Source organism: Chiloscyllium plagiosum, unplaced genomic scaffold (genome assembly GCF_037043375.1).
Source record: "Chiloscyllium plagiosum isolate Xiang-an unplaced genomic scaffold, Cpla_swu_hap1 HiC_scaffold_7, whole genome shotgun sequence".
Lineage (NCBI taxonomy): Eukaryota > Metazoa > Chordata > Chondrichthyes > Orectolobiformes > Hemiscylliidae > Chiloscyllium > Chiloscyllium plagiosum.
In genome coordinates, this window is record NW_028270145.1 from 6,461,710 (window position 1) to 6,484,062 (window position 22,353).

The following is a 22,353-nucleotide window of genomic DNA, read 5'->3' on the forward strand; positions in this document are numbered from 1 at the left end:
ACAAATACATTAAGAGCATGAGAGCAACTAGAGAGAGAGTTAGGCCCCTTAAAAATCAAAGAGGTCATGTTTACATTGAACCTCAGGAGATGGGGGCGATATTAAATGAATATATCGCATTTACTATGGAGAAAGAAATGGAGGCTAGAGAACTCAGACAAATAAGTACTGATGTTTTGAAAACCGTTTACATCACAGAAAAGGAAGTGCTGGACTTAGAAAATATAAATCGCTAGGACCTGATCTAGTATATCCCAGGATGTTATGGGAAGTTAGGGAGGAAATTGCAGGGCCCTTCGCAGAAATATTTGTGTCATCTATTTTTCAGAGTAAGGTGCCAGATGACTAGAGAGTGGTTAATGTTATCCCTTGTTTAAGGAGGGGTTGTAAGGACAAGCCTGGTAACTATAGACCTCTGATGGGTGAGTTGTTGGAGGTGAAAGCTAGGATTTACATGCACTTGAAGAGGCATGGACTGATTAGGGATAGTCAGCATGGTTTTGTGCAAGGGAAATCATCTTCACTATTTTGACAGATTTTTGAGCAAGCAACCAAGATGATTGATGAGGGCAAAGTGATGGGTGTTGTTTACTTGGACGTTAGTAAAGCCTTTGAATAAGGTTCCACATGGTAGACTAATTAGTAAAGTTAGATCGCATGGGATTCAGTGTGAGCTTGCCATCTGGATACAAAATTGGCTTTATGGCATTGAGACAAAGAGTGGTGGTGGAGGGATGTTTTTTGTCTGGCAGCCTTTACCAGTAGTGTTCTACAGGGTTCAGTGCTGGGTCCACTTTTGCTTCTCATTTATATAAATGATTTAGATGAGAATTTAGGCTTGGTTGGTAAGTTTGCAGATGACACCAAAATTGGTGGTAAGTGGACATTGAAGAGGGTTATGTAAAATTACAAAGAGATTAGATTAGATTAGATTACTTACAATGTGGAAACAGGCCCTTCGGCCCAACAAGTCCACACCAACCCTCCAAAAAGCAACCCACCCAGACCCATTCCCCTACATTTACCCCTTCACCTAACACTATGGGCAATTTAGCGTGGCCAATTCACCTAACCTGCACATTTTTGGACTGTGGGAGGAAACTGGAGCACCTGGAGGAAACCCACACAGACACGATCTTAATCAATTGGGTCAATGGACTGAGGAGTGGCAGATGGAGTTAATTTGGATAAATACAAGATAATGTATTGTGGTAATATAAACAACGCCAGTACTTATACAATTAAAAGTAGGGCTGCTTGTACAAATAAAAACAAATAGTGCTATAGAGTCATAAAGGCATAGAAATATACAACATGGAATCAGACCCTTTGGTCCAACTTGTTCATGCCGACCAGGTAGCCTAAATAAATCTAGTCCCATTTGTCAGTATTTAGCCCATATCCGTCCAAACCCTTCCTATTCATATATCCATCTAGATGCCTTTTAAATGTTGTAATTGTACCATCCTCCACCACTTCCTCTGGCAGCTCATTCCATACATGCACTGTTCTGTGCATGAAAAAGTTGCCCTTTAGGTCCCTTTTAAATCCTCCACCTCTTATCCTAAACCTATGCCATCTAGTTTTGAACTCCCTCACTCTGGGGAAACAACCTTGGCTATTTACCCAATCTATGCCCCTCATGATTGTATAAACTTTCATAAGGTCACCCCTCAGCATCCGACACTCCAAAACCCCAAACTATTCAGCCTCTCCCTATAGCTCAAATGCTCCAACCCGAGCAACATTCTTGTAAATCTTTTCTGAACCCTTTCAAGTTTCACAATATCCTTCTTATAGGAGGGAGTCCAGAATTGCGCACAGCATTCCAAAAGTAACAGCCTAATGAACAGAGAGACCAAGGGGTTCATGTACATATTTCTTTGAAGCTTGCATCACATGCAGACAGGGCAGTTAGGAAGGTAGTTAGCATGCTTGCCTTCATTGCTTGGACATTTGTATATAGGAGTTGGGACATAATGTTGAGGTTGTACAGGATGTTGGTGAGGCCTTTTCTGGAGAGTGCTATGTCCAGTTCTGGTTGCCCTGTTATGAGAATAATGTATTCAGCTAGAGAAAGTTCAGAAAAGGCTTACAAGGATGTTGCTGGGAATGAAGGATTTGGGTTACAAGGATAGGCTAGATACGCTGGGACTTTTTTCACTGCAGCATAGGGTTGAAGAGTGACCTTATAGAGATTTACAAAAGCATAAGGAGTTTAGATCAGGTGACTGGCAGGGTGCCTTTTCCCTGGGGTTGGAGATTGCAAGACCAGAGGGCATACTGTTATGGCGAGAGGAGAAAAATTTTAAAAATACATGAGGGGAAACATTTTTACACACGCAGTGGTTAGTGAGCAGAATGAACTTCCAGAGGAAGTGGTGGGTGTGTATACAGTTACAATGTTTAAAAGATGTTTGGATAAGTACATGAATAAGAAATGTTTGGAAAGATATGGGCCAAGCGCAGGCAGGTGAGGCTAATTTAGATGAGGATGATGGATAGCATGGATTGTTTGGACTGAAGGATTTGTTGCTGTGTTGCTTGACCTTATGACAAGGAACTGGAGTCTACATCTGCAGAGCTCCGTTAAAAATGTCCTTTATCACGATTCTTTGCATACAGTTATGTTTAATAAAGATTGTTAATGTTCACTCATTTGAACATGGACCTCACATTACTACATGGCAGTAACAATGACCAGACCCACAGAATCGAAGGCAGGAAAGAAAAGCTCAAAGTGAAGCTCAGCGATGGTAAACCACTAGGTCAATTAAGCGATCCAAATCTCGAAGTGGGAGAAACACCTGAAGTGAAGCTCAGCTATGGTAGGTGCTCATGAGTGATGGGCTTAGACCATAAAATACAAGAGTAGAATTAGGGCTATTTGGCCCATCGAGTCTGCTCTGCCATTTGATTGTGGTCGATATGTCGTTCAAATCCATTGTCCTGCCTTCTCTCTATAACCTTTGATCCCCTTGCTAATCAATAACCTATCTCTGTCTTAAATACACTCATTGACTTGGCCTCCACAGCCTTTCTGGCAATGAATTTCACAAATGAACCATCCTCTGGCTAACGAAATTCCTCCTTACCTTGGTTCTAAAGGGTTGTCTGTTCACTCTGAGGCTGTGCCCTTGGACCTAGTCTCTCCTATAGTGGAAACATCTTCTCTACGTCTTACCTAGGCCTCTCAGTTCTGTAAGTTTCAATCAGATTCCCTCTCACCATTCTAAACTCCACCAAGTACAAACCAAGAGTCCTCAACCACTTCTCATATAACAAGACTCTTATATCCAGCTGGGATCATTCTTGTAAATGTCCTCTGGACTCCTTCCAACATCAATGTATCCTTCCTTATGTATGGAGCCAAAACTACTCACAATGGTCCAAATGCAAGCTGACCAGAATCTTATATAGTCTCAGCAGGACATCTCTGCTCTTATATTCTAGCCCACTCAAAATGAATGCAAACATTGTATTTGCCTTGCTATCTGCCCATTGTACCTGCATGTTAACTTTAAGAGAATCCTTAACTAAGACATCTCAGACGCTTTGTGCTTCAGATTTCCAAACCTTTCTTTATTCAGAAAACAGTCTATGCTTCTATTCTTCCCACCAAAGTGCATAATCTCACATTTTCCCATAGTGTATTCCATCTGTGATTCCTTCACTCACTCTCCAAGTCCTTCTGCAGTCTCTCCACCTTCTCAACACTACCTGTTCTTCAACCTATCTTTGTGTCAGCTACAAACTTAGCAACAATGCCCTTGTTTCCATTGTCCAGATCACTAATGGAAAATGTGAATAGTTGTGATCCCAACAGTGACCCTGTGGAACCACTGTCATCAGCTAACATCCTGACACTTTATTCCTACTCTCTGCCTTTTGCCAGTTAGTCAAATCTTTATCCATGCAGGTATCTTACCCCTAACACCATGGGCTCTTTTCTTATTTAGCAGCTTCCTGTATGGCACCTCATCAAAGGCCTTCTGGAAATTCAAATAGATCTCATCCAACAGCTCTCCTTTGTCTAACTTGATTGTTATCTCCTCAAAACATTCTAATAGATTTATCAGGAATGACCTCTCTTGATGAAGCCATGCTGACTCAACACTATTTTACTACCCATTTCCAAGTACTTCACAACTCTACCCTTAATAATGGACTCTAAGTCTTATCAACAACTTCCTGCCTCTTGCCTTCTTCCCTTCTTAAGCAGGGATGTTACATTAGATACTTTCCAGTCCTCCAATGATTCTTGGAAGATTACCACAGACGATCCACAATCTCCTCAGTTATCTTTTTTAGAACTCTGAGTGTACTCCATCAGGTCTGGATCATTTCTCCACCTTCAGACTTTTCAGCTTCCCCAATACCTTCTCCCTAGTGATGGCCACTATACTCATCTCTGCCCCGGCTCTCTTGAAGTTCTGGTATGCTGCTGGTGTCTTCCACTCTGAAGACTGATGCAAAATACCAATTCTGTTCTTTCACCATTTCTTTGTTCTTCCATTACTACTTCTCTGGCCTAATTTTCCATCAGTCCCATGTGCATACCTAAAAGATGTCTTGCAATCTTCTTTTATATTACTAACTAGCTTACCTCATGTTTCATCCTATTCTCCTTACTGTTTTTTAAGTTATTCCCTGCTGATTTTTAAAGGTTTCCCAAACTTCTGGCTTCCCACTAATCTTCACTACATTGCATCTTTTCTCTTTTGCCTGTATACTGTCTCTGACTTCCTGGTCAGCCATGGTTGCCTCGTCCTCCCTTTAGCAGCTGTGCCAGACAATATCTTAGAATTTTAGAATCCCTTCAGGCCATCAAGTAAACACTGACTCTCCGAAGAGTATCCCACCCATACCCATTCTCCATTACTCTACATTTACCCCTGACTAATGGACCTAATCTACACATCCCTGAACACTATGGGCAATTTAGCGTGGCCAATTCACCTAACTTGCACATCTTCGGATTGTGGGAGGAAACCGAAGGGTCCCAGAAGAAACTTACACAGACACAGGGAGAAAAAAACTGTAAAATAGGGTCTTGTAATTAAAGCCTTCAACTTGTATTTTAATTTTATACAGAAACCCTATTGTAGACTAGGAAAGGTTTAAGCTATGCAAGCAAGGGATAAGGAAACTATTGACTCCTTCATAAACAATATACAGTATACTGCTTCACAGATAATATGGAAATCTTAAAGAAGAGTTAAATTGGGGCACTGTGTAGTGGCAGTACAAGATGAAGCTCTGTCAAAGTTTTTACAGAATAAGGATGACCTCATATTACAAACAGCAGTGTAGTACACCAGACAGGCTGAACTTCACAATGAAAACAGGCTTTTAATCCATGAAAAAAAAGCAATGTTCCTGGAGTCAGACTGCTAACTCCGATTGAGTCCAGTTTATTAATCAAATGCCTCTCAACAGGCTGGTGAGACAGCAACTATAGTGAGAAAATGGCACTGTGCTCACCATTGGTTTACATTGTGCAAGGAAAATTCTACATTGGTGATAGTTTTGCAAGGCAGAATGTCATACAACCCATAATATAGGCCTTTTCAAATAGTTTCCAAAGCAGCAATAAAATATATCAATATACCTTATGAAAATATAAAGTTAGACCACTTTAATCTCCAGCAGTACAAGAAGTAGATGCCACTAAGGATCAAGGTCAAACAAAAGGAGTTAAATACTCATGGTTAAATAATGATCTTAAAGAGGGGTACAGTAAAAGAATTTGGGGGAGTAAATACAGAGTAAGTTGAATTATGCTTTTACTCTATGTATGGCTGTTAGCATGCATGAAAGCACCTGCACCATTGCCACAAAGCTAGCCCTTTAATTTCTAAAAGCTGTTCCTTGGATCAAGGATACTCTGTCTTTGATTTTTTTCAGAGGGGTAATAAACCTGGCCAGGCTCCGATTAGACTGGTTTGGTGCCGAGATGAAAAGGATTTTGAGAGGCCTTTTGTTTATATGTAAACAGATGAGACTTCAGGCCAAGGTGATCATGTTTTAAAAGTGATCGGTAGAACGAAAGGGGAGTGGTCAGCTCTCTCACTGAGTAGTTTAGTTCAGTCCAGAACTGGTTGGGAGTTCAACAGTGAGCTGTGTGGAAACAAACTGTCTCTCTCTCTCTGACCATCTAACTACAACCTGTAAGCATCTGTTCCATTCACTTATATTGGTTTCTAAGGAGGTTTGCTTATTGGGGCTGTTGTGTATATTCGGAACAACATAATTAAGTCTAGTTTGGATAGACAGAGTTCTGTAGGGGTTCTTTATTCTGTTCTTTGTGTTTCATTGTGCAATTTTGTGAATAAACTTTTGTCTGTTTTTAACCTGGTAGTCAACCTCACTAACTTAATCCGGATAATTTTCACAGTACACTTACCAAAACAAATTGCAAAGTTATGGTCTGGGCTGCCTGCTTAAGAATGTTTTGAGTGGTCTGTCCTAGTCCACAACACCATAAATGATGTCAGATCACATGGAACTCAACCTCAAGTCTGTATAACTCCAAAAAACAAGTCCTTTCTTATCAACAATATCCATTAATGTTCAATCACATAAGTGTCAATCTCACATTATGGCATACATGTTAGGCAAACTCAGCCACTCATTGTATTGCCTAATAAGATGGCTGCAACTCTCTGCTACTTCTCTTCAGTTCTCCCTCCATGATCTCAGATGAAGTAGAGGCTCACCTCTGTTATAGCTGAGATAGACCAAGTAGTCATCCTCATTATTGACCTGCAGAGGCTACCGCCCAGATGCCATTCTAGGGACACAGTCTCCATTACTCAGCATTACTGCACAGGAATTAGTAAGATGGACCAAAGAAGCCGATGATGTTCCTGGTGTCCTGTGAGAGATGGCATCATTATCCTCTTCAGTGTCTGCCTCAGCCCTTAGCTAGCACTCTGGATGGCAGGAGGGATCACCTGATCAAACTAGATCAAAACTGGCATCCATTTAAACTATTTCTGCATCACTAGTATCATTGACTATGCTGCACAGTGTGATATACAAAAGTCCCAAATAGTTCCCTTGAGGTTGGCCATGCTTTCTCAATGCAGAAGTGCACGGTACCTGAATGGATTTCTCCATTCTCACCCCATGACCATGAACTACTTCTGGTAATTCCAGCATGTGAGAGTATAGCTGTACTCCTTGTCTAAGTAGAGCTTTCTTCCTTGCAATTCTCGAGGCCTGTATCTGTGCCCAGCCATACTGTGATTGTTGTCCTTTACCTTTTAAGAGGGGCTGCCCACAATTGACCCACTGGAACTCAGTCAGGAGCTAGATATGGTATGGAATTTAGTGGAGGGCAAGAAAGTCTCAGACTGAAAAAATAGATTAAACTGTAAGATGGAGAAACAGCGACAGATATTTCATAACTGCCAAAAAAAAATTCCTTTGAGAAAGAAAGACTATGAGAAAGATGTACTGGCCAAGGATGATCAGGATGTTATCCAAATGTAGAAAGGATGTAAAGAGCTGTAAAGATAAGTAGGAGCAAATAAGATTGCAAATAAGTTGTTAGAAACCAAAGCAAGAGTAAAAAATGAGAAAGTGGAGTATGAGGAAAAAGCTAGCAAGAAAAATAAAAACAGAACATAAATATTTATGTCAAAAACATTGGAAGGGAGAAGGTTGAGATTCTGAAGGGAGATTACAGAGAGTTAGGCAGAAATTTAAAAAGGAGGTCCTCAAGGGTAGTAATATCTGGATTACTCCCAGTGCTACGAGCTAGTGAGAGCAGAAATATGAGGATAGAGCAGATGAATGCATGGCTGAGGAGCTGGTGTATGGGAGAAGGTTTCACATTTTTGGATCATTGGATTCTCTTTTGGGCTGGAAGTGACCTGCACAAGAAGGACAGATTACACCTAAATTGGGAGGGGACTAATATACTGGCAGGGAAATTTGCTAGAACTGCTTGGGAGGATTTAAACTAATAAGGTGGGGAGGTGCGACCCAGCGAGATAGTGAGGAAAGAAATCGATCTGAGACGGGTACAGCTGAGAGCAGAAGTGAGTCAAACAGTCAGGGCAGGCAGGGACAAGGTAGGACTAATAAATTAAACCGCATCTATTTCAATGCAGGGGTCCTAACAGGGAAGGCAGATGAACGCAGGGCATGGTTAGGAACAAGGGACTGGGATATCATAGCAATTACGGAAACATGGCTCAGGGATGGGCAGGACTGGCAGCTTATTGTTCCAGGATACAAATACTACAGGAAGGATAGAAAGGGAGGCAAAAGAGGAGGGGGAGTGGCATTTTTGATAAGGGATAGTATTACAGCTGTGCTGAGGGAGGATATTCCCGGAAATACATCCAGGGAGGTTATTTGGGTGGAACTGAGAAATAAGAAAGGGATGATCATCTTATTGGAATTGTATTATATCCCCAATAGTCTGAGGGAAATTGAGAAACAAACTTGTAAGGAGATCTCAGCTACCTGTAAGGGGATTTTAACTTTCCAAACATCGACTGGGACTGCCATAGGGTTAAAGGTTTAGATGTAGAGGAATTTCTTAAGTGTGTACAAGACAATTTTCTGATTCAGTATGTGGATGTACCTACTGGAGAAGGTGCAAAACTTGACCTACTCTTGGGAAATAAGGCAGAGCAGGTGACTGAGGTATCAGTGGGGGAGCACTTTGGGGCCAGCGACCATAATTCTATTCGTTTTAAAATAGTGATGGAAAAGAATAGACCAGATCTAAAAGTTGAAGTTCTAAATTGGAGAAAGGCCAATTTTGACGGTATTAGACAAGAACTTTTGAAAGCTGATTGGAGGCAGATGTTCACAGGTAAAGGGATGGCTGGAAAATGGGAAGCCTTCAGAAATGAGATAACGAGAATCCAGAGAAAGTATATTCCCATCAGGGTGAAAGGGAAGGCTGGTAGGTATAGGGAATGCTGGATGACTAAAGAAATTGAGGGTTTGGTTAAGAAAAGGAAGGAAGCATATGTCAGGTATAGACAGGATAGATCGAGTGAATCCTTAGAAGAGTATAAAGAAAGTAGGAGTATACTTAAGAGGGAAATCAAGAGGGCAAAACGGGGACATGAGATAGCTCTGGCAAATAGAAGTAAGGAGAATCCAAAAGATTTTTACAAATATATTAAGGACAAAAGGGTAATTAGCGAGAGAATAGAGCCCCTCAAAGGCGGCCTTTGTGTGGAGCCACAGAAAATGGGGGAGATACTAAATGAATATTTTGCATCAGTATTTACTGTGGAAAAGGATATGGAAGATATAGACTGTAGGGAAATAGATTGTGACATCTTGCAAAATGGTGGTAAAAACAATGACTGCAGATGCTGGAAACCAGATTCTGGATTAGTGGTACTGGAAGAGCACAGCAATTCAGGCAACATCCGAAGACAGGCAAAATCCGAGGACAGGCAAAATCTTGCAAAATGTCCAGATTATAGAGGAGGAAGTGCTGGATATCTTGAAACGGTTAAAGGTGGATAAATCCCCAGGACCTGATCAGGTGTACCCAAGAACTCTGTGAGAAGCTAGAGAAGTGATTGCTGGGCCTCTTGCTGAGATATTTGTATCATGGATAATCACAGGTGAGGTGCCGGAAGACTGGAAGTTGGCAAACGTGGTGCCACTGTTTAAGAAGGGCAGTAAAGACAAGCCAGGGAACTATAGACCGGTGAGCCTGACCTCGGTGGTGGGCAAGTTGTTGGAGGGAATCCTGAGGGACAGGATGTACATGTATTTGAAAAGGCAAAGGCTGATTAGGGATAGTCAACATGGCTTTGTGCATGGGAAATCATGTCTCACAAACTTGATTGAGTTTTTTGAAGAAGTAACAAAGAAGATTGATGAGGGCAGAGCAGTAGATGTGATCTATATGGACTTCAGTAAGGCATTTGACAAGGTTCCCCATGGGAGACTGATTAGCAAGGTTAGATCTCATGGAATACAGGGAGAACTAGCCATTTGGATACAGAACTGGCTTAAAGGTAGAAGACAGAGGGTGGTGGTGGAGGGTTGGTTTTCAGACTGAGGCCTGTGACCAGTGGAGTGCCACAAGGATCGGTGCTGGGCCCTCTACTTTTGTCATTTACATAAATGATTTGGATGCGAGCATAAGAGGTACAGTTAGTAAGTTTGGAGATTACACCAAAATTGGAGGTGTAGTGGACAGCGAAGAGGATTACCTCAGATTACAACAGGATCGGGACCAGATGGACCAATGGGCTGAAAAGTGGAAGATGGAATGTAATTCAGATAAATGCGAGGTGCTGCATTTTGGGAAAGCAAATCTTAGCAGGACTTATACACTTAATGGTAAGGTCCGAGGGAGTGTTGCTGAACAAAGAGACCTTGGAGTGCAGGTTCATAGCTCCTTGAAAGTGGAGTTGCTGGTAGATAGGATAGTGAAGAAGGCGTTTGGTATCCTTTCCTTTATTGGTCAGAGTATTGAGTACAGGAGTTGGGAGGTCATGTTGCGGCTGTACAGGACATTGCTTAGGCCACTGTTGGAATATTGCGTGCAATTCTGGTCTCCTTCCTTTTGGAAAGATGTTGTGAAACTTGAAAGGGTTCAGAAAAGATTTGCAAGGATGTTGCCAGAGTTGGAGGATCTGAGCTCCAGGGAGAGGCTGAACAGGCTGGGGCTGTTTTCCCTGAAGTGTCGGAGGCTGAGGGGAGACCTTATAGAGGTTTACAAAATTATGAGGGGCATGGATAGGATAAATAGACAGTCTTGTCCCTGGGGTCGGGGAGTCCAGAACTAGAGGGCATAGGTTTAGGGTGAGAGGGGAAAGATATAAAGGACACCTAAGGGGCAACTTTTTCACGCTTAGGGTGGTATGTGTATGGAATGAGCTGCCAGAGGATGTGGTGGAGGCTGGTACAATTGCAACATTTAAGAGACATTTGAATGGGTATATGAATAGGAAGGGCGGCACGGTGGCACAGTGGGTAGCACTGCTGCCTCACAGCGCCATAGACCCGGGTTCAATTCCCACCTCAAGCGACTGTGTAGAGTTTACACATTCTCCCTGTGTCTGCGTGGGTTTCCTCCGGGTGCTCCGGTTTCCTCTTACAGTCCAAAGATGTGCAGGTCAGGTGAATTGGCCATGTTAAATTGCCCGTAGTGTTAGGTAACGGGTAAATATAGGGGTATGGGTGGGTTGCGCTTTGGCGGGGCGGTGTGGACTTGTTGGGCCGAAGGGCCTGTTTCCATACTGTAAGTAATCTAATCTAATCTAATCTAATCTAATCTAAGGGTTTGGAGGGATTGGGTTGGGATATTTGGTCGGCATGGATGGGTTGGACCAAAGGGTCTGTTTCCATGCTGTACATCTCTATGACTCTATATTTCTAGAAGTAAATAAAAAGAAAAATAAGAGCAACAGTGAGCAATGGCCCTTTGTGACTCAGACTGAGGCATTGAGAATAGGAAACCAGAAAATGGCAGAGACCTTGAAGTATTTTTGCATCTGTTTTCACAGTAGATAGAAGACACAAGACATTGGAACAGAGGTAGGGCATTCAGCCCAATGACTCTGCTTTGCCATTCAATGAGATCATGGCTGATCTTATAACCCTAAACTCTACTTTCCCAGCAACTTTATGCTTTCATGTCCTATATTAATGCCAAAAACAATGCATTAAATATGCGAGGTTAACGTCTGTCTGTATCCCAATCTTGAGTCAGGCTGGCAGAAAGTGAGGACTGCAGATGCTGGAGATCAGAGCTGAGAAATGTGTTGCTGGAAAAGTGCAGCAGGTCAGGCAGCATCAAAGGAGCAGGAGAATCGACGTTCCTGAAGAATCGATCATTCCTGAAGAAGGGCTTATGCCCGAAACGTCGATTCTCCTGCTCCTTTGATGCTGCCTGACCTGCTGCACTTTTCCAGCAACACATTTTTCAGCTCTGATCTCCAGCATCTGCAGTCCTCACTTTCTGCTAGTTGATTTTAACCTACTGCGAATCCTCTTGCAAGGATGCCTTCCTTGAAGAAGCCCTCCTCCTCCCTCTATTTCCCCTGCTCCTTTGAGTCAGGCTGGTTCTATTTCTAAAGTGGAATTCCCAAGATATTACATGGTTTGACTGCCTGTAGGATATGCATTTTGAGCAAAATAGAATGTATATGCAAATATAAATTCACCCCATAAACCTTTTTGTCTGTGCGCGTGCAGGAGAGAGAGAGACAGAGTGAGTGCGTGCATGTGAGTGTGAGTGTATATGAGTGTGTGCTTGCATGTGTGCAAGACTCAAGATTAGGATACAGACAGACTTTAACCTCAAACCTTTAATGGATTGTCTGAGCTGAGATAGCACCTTTTGTTATAAAACCTGAAGTTATCTTGAGAATGTGACTTAAAAGAAGTTCTGGGATTTACATATTATAGAATTGAAACTAGCAAACCCATTCTAAAAGGTGAAAGACTTAATCTAGGTTTGTTCAAAATATCATTTCAGCTGCATGACACTGTAATCTTTTGCTATAAATTCTGTTGCTTCACAACCACCTGATGAAGAAGCAGAGCTTCAAAAGCTAGTGCTTCCAAATAAACCTGTTGGACTATAATGTAGTGTTGTGTGATTTTTGACAATGAGGTATTAATGCCTTTGCATTTCAAGGGAGATGGTATAAGTCTTTCTTGTAGGAGATGATCAATACACTGCATTTATCAGCTCAAGCCGAAATGTTGTTCAGGTCTTGCTGCTTGTGGGCACAAACTGCTTCAATATCTCAGCAGTTGGGAATAGTCATCTCAGCATTGCTGTGGGTCTAAAATAACAAATTTCTAAAAAATGTAAAGGAGCAGTACTGGGCATGGCATATAAAATTGGGAGCAGCACAGTGGCTCAGTTGTTAGCACTGCTGCCTCACAGCACCAGGGATTCAGATTCACTTCCAGCCTCGGGCGACTGTCTGTGTGGAGTTCGCACATTCTCCCCAAGTCTGCATGGGTTTCCTCCCACAAATTATCTTATCAGATACTACACGTTTTCTGTTGCTGAAAGGGATGAAAATTCTCCAAATATTTTGCTCAATTATTGAAAATTAAATAAAGTTTATCATACCTTTCCGAGAGGTCATCAGACTTTTCCGAATTTTCTATAGACATGACAAAAAGGTTGATAAACCAATTCAAGGAATACTGGTACATAGGTTCTATGTTACCAAGATCAGCAATTGAGAAAAATAAGATGGAAGAATGTATGGCGATAGGTCGATAGCCCATCCGAGTAGTGTCAATTTTCTTCTCTGTTTCCTCAGCTACAGCTTGCTTTTGAGTTATTTCATTGGCAAGAACCTTTGACGAAGATAAAACCTTTATGGCAGTCTCATCTTCTAAGATGTTTCCTTCTGAGGATGAAAGAATTTCTAGAATCTTATCTTCAATTTCTTTCAGCAGCCTAAAGAATGAAACAGCTTTGAATTAGTAAAGATGCATTTAATAGTTATTTTGATGTCTAGAACTTGAATATTGCTGAAAAAGGAAATTTTGTCAATGTTTTTCACCTTGCACATCAGATAATTCACAATAAAGCCAATAAAAGGTGAAAATCAATCTTAATACTTAATAAAGGCAGAGTGCTGATTGATTTGCAAATAGACTGATTTATAAATATGTTGCTATGGAGAATATAGTAGTTCATGATAGTTGAAAGTTAACTGTCAGACTTTGTTTACATTTTAACCACAGGCAAATTGATTCAGATTCATCAGGGCAAGCCCTGAGAAAATGAACTTCTGAATAACTGTCACTTAGTGTCAGAGAGTCATAGAGCTGTACAGCACGGAAACAGGCCCTTCGATCCAACCTATCCATGCTGACCAGGTATCCAAAATTAATCTCATTTGACAGCATTTGGCCCGTATCCCACTAAACCTGTCCTATTCACATATCCATTCAGACGCCTTTTAAATGTTGTAATTGTACCAGCCTCCACCACTTCCCCGGCAGCTCATTCCATACACGCACCACCCTTTTCGTGAAAAAGTTGCGTTTAGGTCCCTTTTAAATCTTTTCCCACTCACCCTAAACCTATGCCCTCTAGTTCTGGATTTCCTCCACCCTAGGAAAAAGCCCTTACCTACTGACCCAATCCAAGCCCTTCATGATTTTATGAAAGGTTTATGAAGGATTTTATCTTACACCCTTCTGTAAGGTAACCCCTCAGCTCCGACACTCCAGGAAATACAGCCCCAGCCTGTTCAGCCTCTCCCTATAGCTCAAATCTTCCAAATGTGGCACAACACTTCTAAATCTTTTCTGAACCGTTTCAAGTTTCACAACATCCTTCCTCTAGGAGGGAGACCAGAATTGCATACAATACTCCAAAAGTGGTGTAATCAATATCCTGTACAGCCACAATATGAACTCCCAAATCTTATAGTCAATGCTCTGACCAATAAAGGAAATCATACCAAACACCTTCTTCACTATCCTATCTACCTTCGACTCGACTTTCAAGGAGCTGTGAACCTGCACTCCAAGTTTTCTTTGTTCAGCAACATTCCCCAGGACCATACCATGAAGTGTATAAGTCCCGCCCTGATTTGCCTTTCCAAAATGAAGCAGCTCACATTTATCTAAATTAAACTCCATCTGTCACTCTTCAGCCCATTGGCCCATCGGATCAAGATCCCATTGTACTCTGAGGTAACCTTCTTTGCTGACCACTACACCTCTAATTTTGGTGTCAGCTGAAAATTCACAATGGGTGGCACGGTGGCACAGGGGTTAGCACTGCTACCTCACAGCGCCAGAGACCCGGGTTCAATTCCCGCCTCAGGTCTGTGTGGAGTTTGCACATTCTCCCCGTGTCTGCGTGGATCTCCTCCGGGTGCTCCGGTTTCCTCCCACAGTCCAAAAATATGCAGGTTAGGTGAATTGGCCATGCTAAATTGCCCGTAGTGTTAGGGGCAGGGGTAAATGTAGGGGAATGGGTCTTGGTGGGTTGCTGTTCGGAGGGTCAGTGTGGACTTGTTGGGCCGAAGGGCCTGTATCCACACTGTAGGTAATCTAATCTAATCTAACTATACCTCCTATGTTCACATCTGAATCATTTATATAAATGATGAAGAACAGTGGACCCATTACCCAGTCCTTGTGGCACACCACTGGTCAAAAGCTTTCAGTCTGAAAAGCAATCCTCCACCACCACCTTCTACCTTTGAGCCAGTTCAGTATCCAAATGGTTAGTTTTCCCTGCAATTCATGTGATCGATTCTTGCTAACCAGTTGACCGTGAGGAACTTTGTCAAACACCTTACTGAAGTCCAAATAGATCACCTCCACCTCTCTGCCCTCATTGATTCTCTTTGTTACTTCTTCAAAAAAGCTCAATCAAGTTAGTGAGACATGATTTCCCATGAACAAAGCCCTGTTGACCATCTCTAATCAGTCCTTGCCTTTGCAAATACATATAAACCCCATCCCCTGGGATTCCCTCCAACAATTTGTCCACCAGTGATGTCACGCTCACCACTCCATAGTTCCCTGGCTTTTTCTTACCACCTTTCTTAAATAGTGGCACCACGTTAACCAACCTCCAGTCTTCTGGCACCTCACCTGTGTCCATTGATGATACAAATATCTCACCAAGAGGCCCAGCAATCACTTTCCACAGAAAACTATGGTACACCTGATCAGGTCCTGGGGATTTATCCACCTTTATGTGCTCTAAGACATCCAACACTTCTTGTAAAATGTCCATATTACATCTATTTCCCCACATTCTATATCTTCCATGTCCTTCTCCACAGTAAACACCAATGCAAAATACTTCTTTAGTATCTCCCCCACCTCCTATGATCCCACACAGGATCTTTGAGGGACCTTATTCTCTCCCTAGTTATCTGACATATGCTTTCTTCTTTATCTTGACCAAAAGCTCAATTTCTCTAGTCATCCAGCATTCCCTACACCTGTCTGTCTTGCCTTTCCCACTGACAGGAACGTACTCTCTCTGGACTCTATCTCATTTTTGAAGGCTTCCCATTTTCCAGCCATCTCTTTACCTGCAAACATTTGCCCCCCAAGTCATCTTTTAAAAGTTCTTGCCTAATACCGTCAAAATTGACCTTCCTCCAATTTAGAACTTCAACTTCAACCTTTTCCATAACTATTTTAAAACTAAGAGAATTATGGGGAGAAGGGAGGAGATTAAATATAAGGGTAAGCTAGCCAGTAATATAAGAGTTTTGTTAGATATATAAAGGGCAAAAGTGGACATTGGACTGCTGGAAAATGATGCTGGAGAGATTGTAGTGGCGAACAATGAAATGGCTGAGGAACTGAATAATTGCTTCATGTCAGTTTTCATGGTGGAAGACACAAGTAATTCCCCAAAAAATTCAAGAGAGTGAGAGGGCAAAGCTGAGTAAGATGGCCATTAACAAGGAGAAGGTGCTGGAGAAACTGAATGGCCTGAAGACAGATGAATCACCTGGCGCAGATGAATTATACCCCAGAGTTCTTAGGATGATAGCTGAAGAGATAGTGGAGGCATTATTGGTGATCTTTCAGGAATCACGAGAGTCAGGGTAGGTTCAAGAAGATTGGAAATTTGCAAACGTGACATCTCTGTTTAAGGCAAAAATGGAAATTTAAAGACTGAATAGTCTAATCTCGGTCATGGGTAAGATCCTGGAATCCATTGTGAAGGATGAGATTTGTGATACTTCAAAGTATATGGTAAAATAGGGCAAAGTCAGCAGGATTTCATCAAGAGGAGGTCATGCCTGACAAATCTGCTAAAATTGTTTGAGGAAGTAATGAGCACGTTAGACAAGGAGAGCCAACTGGGGGGGGGGGGGGGGGGTAGATGTTATCTATCTGGACTTCCAGAAGGCCTTTAATAAGGTGCCGCACAGGAGGCTGCTGAGTAAGATAAGGGCCCATGGCGTTAGAGATAAGGTGCTAGCATGGATAGAAGCTTGGCTGTCTGGCAGAAAGCAGAGAGTGGGGATAAAGGGTCTTTGTCAAGATGGCAGCTAGTCTGTGGTGTTCCACAAGGCTCAGTGTTGGGGCCACAACTTTTCACTTTATACATTAACGATTGAGATGAAAGAATTGAGAGTATTCTGGCTAAATTTGCAGTTGAGACAAAGATTGGTACAGGGATAGGTAGTATTGAGGAGATGGTGAGGGTGCAAAAGAACTTGGACAGGTTAGGAGAAGGGGCAAAGAAGTGGTAGATTGAGTACAGTGTGGGAAAGTGTGAGATATGCACTTTGGTAGAAAGAATGGAGGCATGGACTATTCTCGAAATGGGGAGAAAATTCAGAAGTCTGAAGTGCAAAGAGACTTCAGAATTCTAGTCCAGGATTCTCTCAAGGTAAACTTGCAGTTTGAGTCAGTAGTTAGGAAAGCAAATGCAATGATGGCACTTTTTTGAAAGGACTTGAATACAAAAACAAGGATGTACTTCTGAGGCTCTGCAAGGCTCAGGCCAGACCACATTTGGAGTACTGTGTGCAGTTTTGGGCCCCATGCCTCAGTAAGGATGTATTGGCCCTGGAGCTTGTTTAGAGGAGGTTCATGAGAATGATCCCAGGAATGAAAAGCTTAGCATATTAGGAACTTTTGAGGACTCTGGATCTATACTCAATGGAGTTTAGAAGGATGAGGGGAGATCTAGTAGAAACTTACAGAATACTGAGTAGCCTGGACAGAATGGATGTTGGGAAGATGTTTCCATTGGTAAGAGAGACTAGGACCCAAGGGCACAGCCTTAGAGTAAAGGTAAGATGTTTTAGAATGGAGATAAGGAGAAACTTCTTCAGTCAGAGAGTGATGAATCTAAGGAATTCACTGTCACAGAAGGCTGTGAAGGCCAGGTCATTGAATATATTTAAGACAGAGATAGATAGGTTCTTGATTGTCAATGGGATTAAAGATTATGAGGAGAAAGCGGGAGAATGAGGTTGGGAAACTTATCAGCCATGATTGAATGGTGGAGCAGACTCAATGGCCTGAGTGGCCTAGTTTCTGTTCCTATGTCTTATGGTTGCTTTTATTTTATATTTCATTTTTTTGAGTTGAAACAGGCACATATGCACATACATTCCTTTTTCCTGATGCCTGAAAAAAGAGGGTCCTTAGCATGTCATTTCCAATGCAAGCAAAAGCATCACACTTTGAACATAATAAAACTCACAACAGTGTCCAACATTTTCTGCAATTGGAAAAAAGATTGCTGGTTAATCCTGAATGAGAAAAGAATAACACTGACAACAATTTTAGGATTGTCAGTCAGGCTCAAAGTATAACACAGTTGTGTATACTGAATATATACACACACTCTGATAGGTCAGGGCATTGCTTTGAGAAATATACTGACAAATGGCTGCAAACTATTTTGTTGATTGAAATAACTGCAGTACATTCATTCACGGTGGCTCAGTGGTTGGCACTGCTGCCTCACAGCGCCAAGAACCTGGATTCGATTCCCACCTCGGGTGGTTTGTGTGGAGTTTGCACATTCTCACCGTGTTTGTGTGGGTTTCCTCCGGGTGCTCTGGTTTCCACCCACAATCCAAAGATGTGTAGGTTAGGTGAATTGGCAATGTTAAATTGCCCATAGTCAGGGGTAAATATAGGGGAGGGGAATGGGTCTGGGTGGGTTACTCTTCGGAGGGTCGGGTGTGGACTTGTTGGGCCAAAGGGCCTGTTTCCGTACTGTAGGTAATCTAATTAATCCCCTTCTTGATGTTACATGTCCTATCACTTATAGGTAAAGTAAAGTAGCTATAGTCCTACTGAAGAGTTGGACTGTTCTCCCATTAGAGACAAGTGGTGGTGATTCAATCTGGGGGGTCACTATGCCTCAGGAAAGGGGAGAGGTTGGGAAAGAGAATCTTCATTGTAACCTCAACCGGTGTGGGAATTGAAGCCACAGTGTTGGAATCACTACATCAACAAGCTGACTGTCTTTCAATTGAACTAACCAAGTCTATCTTTGGATTATAACCTAAGATGAAAAGAAGCTCAAGTACACACAATTATATATTTCTTTATCATACACAGGGTCCTATTCTTTGCAGATAAAGAAAATACGCACATACGGCACCTATTTCAACTCAACAAAATAGGTGACAGCCATTTGTCAGCTTATTTCTCAAAGCAATGCCCTGAACAATCAGTCAACCTGTCTGGTTTAAAATCTAAACCAAGTTTAGCAGTTAACTGTCAAGCACAGCAGTTTGGCTTGTTTTCAACAGGGTGAGATTTGTGACAGAGATCATTAGAGACTTGAGCTTCTTTTCATTTTAGGTTATCGGTCAAAGATGGAGTTGTTTAGCTCAATTGGAAGACAGTTGGTTTGTGATGTAGTGATTCCACCACTGTGGGTTCAATTTCTGCACCGGCTGAGGTTACAATGAGGATTTTCCTTCTCAACCTCTCCCCTTGCCTGAGAAGTAGTGACTCCACTCCTGAGTTAAATCATTACCAGTTGTCTCTAAAGGGAGAGCAGCCCAATAGTCCAGTAGGACCATGGCAACTTTACTTTTATCTACAAGTGAAAAGAAATGTAACACCAAGAAGGAGATGCAAATAGTATTGTTGTACTTCTTATATATTGTTCTCATGTTCTAGATGGTGTTCAAACACATTAGGGGAAAACTTGATGAAAGCTTATTTATCTGTGTGCAGTGTGAAAAGGTAAATGCATCAATTTACCTTGGTTGTAATGATGAGGGTCACTGAACCTCTTTCAGTGCTCTATGGAATTGGAAAGAGGTGGTATTGGTGAATTTAATACTGCCTGTTAAAAAGAACATGTTTCCCTATGTCTGCACTGTTCCAATTGTTATGATAACTAACTCCCTATATTATCAAAATAGCATGATACGAGCGCTTGAATCTATGTTCGAACATGTCCAGTTTAACCAGTTTTAATGGCAGTGCTTATGTAGATGTTCTTTAAAAAAAAACCTTCCTGCAAATTTTATTCACAAAATCTGCATTAAATTCAACATCATTGCTTTAATTACGCCAAGTGAAAAACAGAGAGAAAAAAGAAACTGTATAGCTTTCTATAGAAACTTCTCATTTACCTTTTGTTTTCTGCACTTTGCAAAATTAAAGCCTGCTTCTCATCCTCCAAGTCCGGCCTTTCTCTGGCCACTACAATACCAAGAAGCTGGTCTTGCATTCCCTCTGTGGTAATCATGAAGTTTAACAGGGTCACCTGTAGATCAAGGGATAAATTCAAAAATGTTAATATTATTAGCAATTGTTAATAATTAGGACACAAATATAATACTTTGAATTATTTTCTTGCTATCAAATATACAGTGACCATATTTTGAAATGAATCAGACTCTCTTAACATCACTTCACTTGTACAGCTCCTCCAACAGTTAATACTGACTAACTAGACTTCATGTAGATTCAGGCTAGAGTTAGTAAGTATATTATTAAAGAAAATGTGTACAACTCAATGCATCCATCCACTAATTTAGGTATACAAAAATGTATTATTTTAATATGAAATGTCCTTTCCTTACGTGTTAAGTACACTTCAGTAATTTGTAATCACAAAATGATTATGTCCTTTATTTTTTTGGGATGGGCAGGGGAATTTGTGCAGGTTGACTATTATAAAATATAGAGCTGAAAATGTGCTGGAAAAGCGCAGCAGGTCAGGCAGCATCCAAGGAGCAGGAGAATCGATGTTTCGGGCATAAGCCCTTCTTTTATGCCCAAAACGTCGATTCTCCTGCTCCTTGGATGCTGACTGACCTGCTGCGCTTTTCCAGCAACACATTTTCAGCTCTGATCTCCAGCATCTGCAGTCCTGACTTTCTCCTATGATAAAATATAGACAATATCACTGCAATGTATATGGAGGTGTATTTACTTCATCTTCATCTCTTTTGGATCAGGATTGTTTATCACGGAGATTCATAAAGCAAACCAAATGATCTTTTGAGCATTTTTTCTCTGGTGACTAATTACAGAGTGTCAAAAGTCATCGAACATAGAACTGTACAGCACAGGAATGGGCTCTTCATCCCACAGTGTTATGCCAAACATAATGCCAAATTAAACTAATCCGTTTTGCCTATTTTTGGTCCATATCCCTCCATTTCTTGCATATTCATGTGCTTATCTAAAAGTCTCTTAAATGCTGCTATTGCACCTACCTTCTCCATCACCCTAGCAGTACACTTCAGACTCCTACTACTCTCTGTTTAAAGAACTTGCCCCTCATATCTCCGTTGAACTTTCTTCCCTTTCATCTTAAACGCAAGCCCCCGTGTATTAGGCATTTCAATTCTGGGAAAAAGATTCTGACAATCAACCCCAACTAGGCATCTCATAATTTTATAGACATCTATCAAGTCTCCCCTCAGCCTTTGCTGCTCCAGAGAAAACAACTCGAGTTTTTCTAGCCTCTCCTTATAGCTCAATGCAGACACCATCCTGGTAAACCTCTTCTGCATTCTTTCCGAAGCCTCCACATCCTTTCTAAAATGTTGCGACTAGAATTGAATGCAATACTTAAAGTTTGGCCTAACCATAGTCCTACAAAGCTGGAACACGACATCCTGGCTATTGTACTCAATTCCCTGACCAGTAAAGGCAAGCATGCCATTGCCCTTCTTTACTATCCTATCTACCTATGTGGAGAAAGTGAGGACTGCAGATTCTGGAGATCAGAGCGGAAAAGGTGTTGCTGGAAAAGTGCAGCAGGTCAGGCAGCATCTAAGGAGCAGGAGAATCGACGTTTCGGGCATGAGCCCTTCTTCAGGGCTCTTCATGAGCCCTATCTACCTACATGGCCACCTTCAGGGAGTTATGGACTTGAATTCTAAGATTCCTCTGTACATCAATACTGTTCAGGGTCCTGCCATTACCCATATTCTTTTCCTTAACATTTGATCTCCCAAATGCAACACCTCACACTTACTCGGATTAAACTCCATCTGCAATTTCTCTGCCCATATCTGCAACTGATCTATATCCAACTGTATCCTTTGACAACCTTTTACACTGTCCACAATTCCACCAATCTTTGTATCATCTGCAAACTTACTAACCCACTCTTCTACATTTTCATCCAAGTCATTTATATATATCACAAATTGCAGAGGTCCCAGTACAGATCCCTGCGGAACACCATTAGTCATGAACCTGCAGCCTGAAAAATACTCTTCCACCACTACCTTCTGTCTTCAATGGGAAAGCCATTTCTGAATCCATGTCACTGTGGATCCCATGTATCTTAATCTTCTGGATAAGCCTATCTTGAAGGACCTTGTCAAAACTTACTAAAATCCAGGCAAGCATCCACTGCTCTACCTCACCTTCATAACCTCCTCAAAAAATTCA

The 22,353-nt window shown here is 41.7% G+C and overlaps 1 protein-coding gene across 2 annotated transcripts in view; it reads right to left on the reverse strand.

The window, feature by feature from the left end:
• The window catches only part of dnah7 (dynein, axonemal, heavy chain 7), a 417,860-nt gene that overhangs the window by 111,993 nt on the left and 283,514 nt on the right, over positions 1-22,353 (reverse strand). For both annotated transcript variants that reach the window (XM_087988680.1, XM_043692898.2), the window contains 2 exons: positions 20,073-20,206; positions 13,085-13,420 (listed from right to left, as the gene is read on the reverse strand). In XM_087988680.1, the coding sequence (XP_087844806.1) occupies positions 13,085-13,420; positions 20,073-20,206 (470 nt within the window). The remainder of the gene's footprint in view (positions 1-13,084; positions 13,421-20,072; positions 20,207-22,353) is intronic.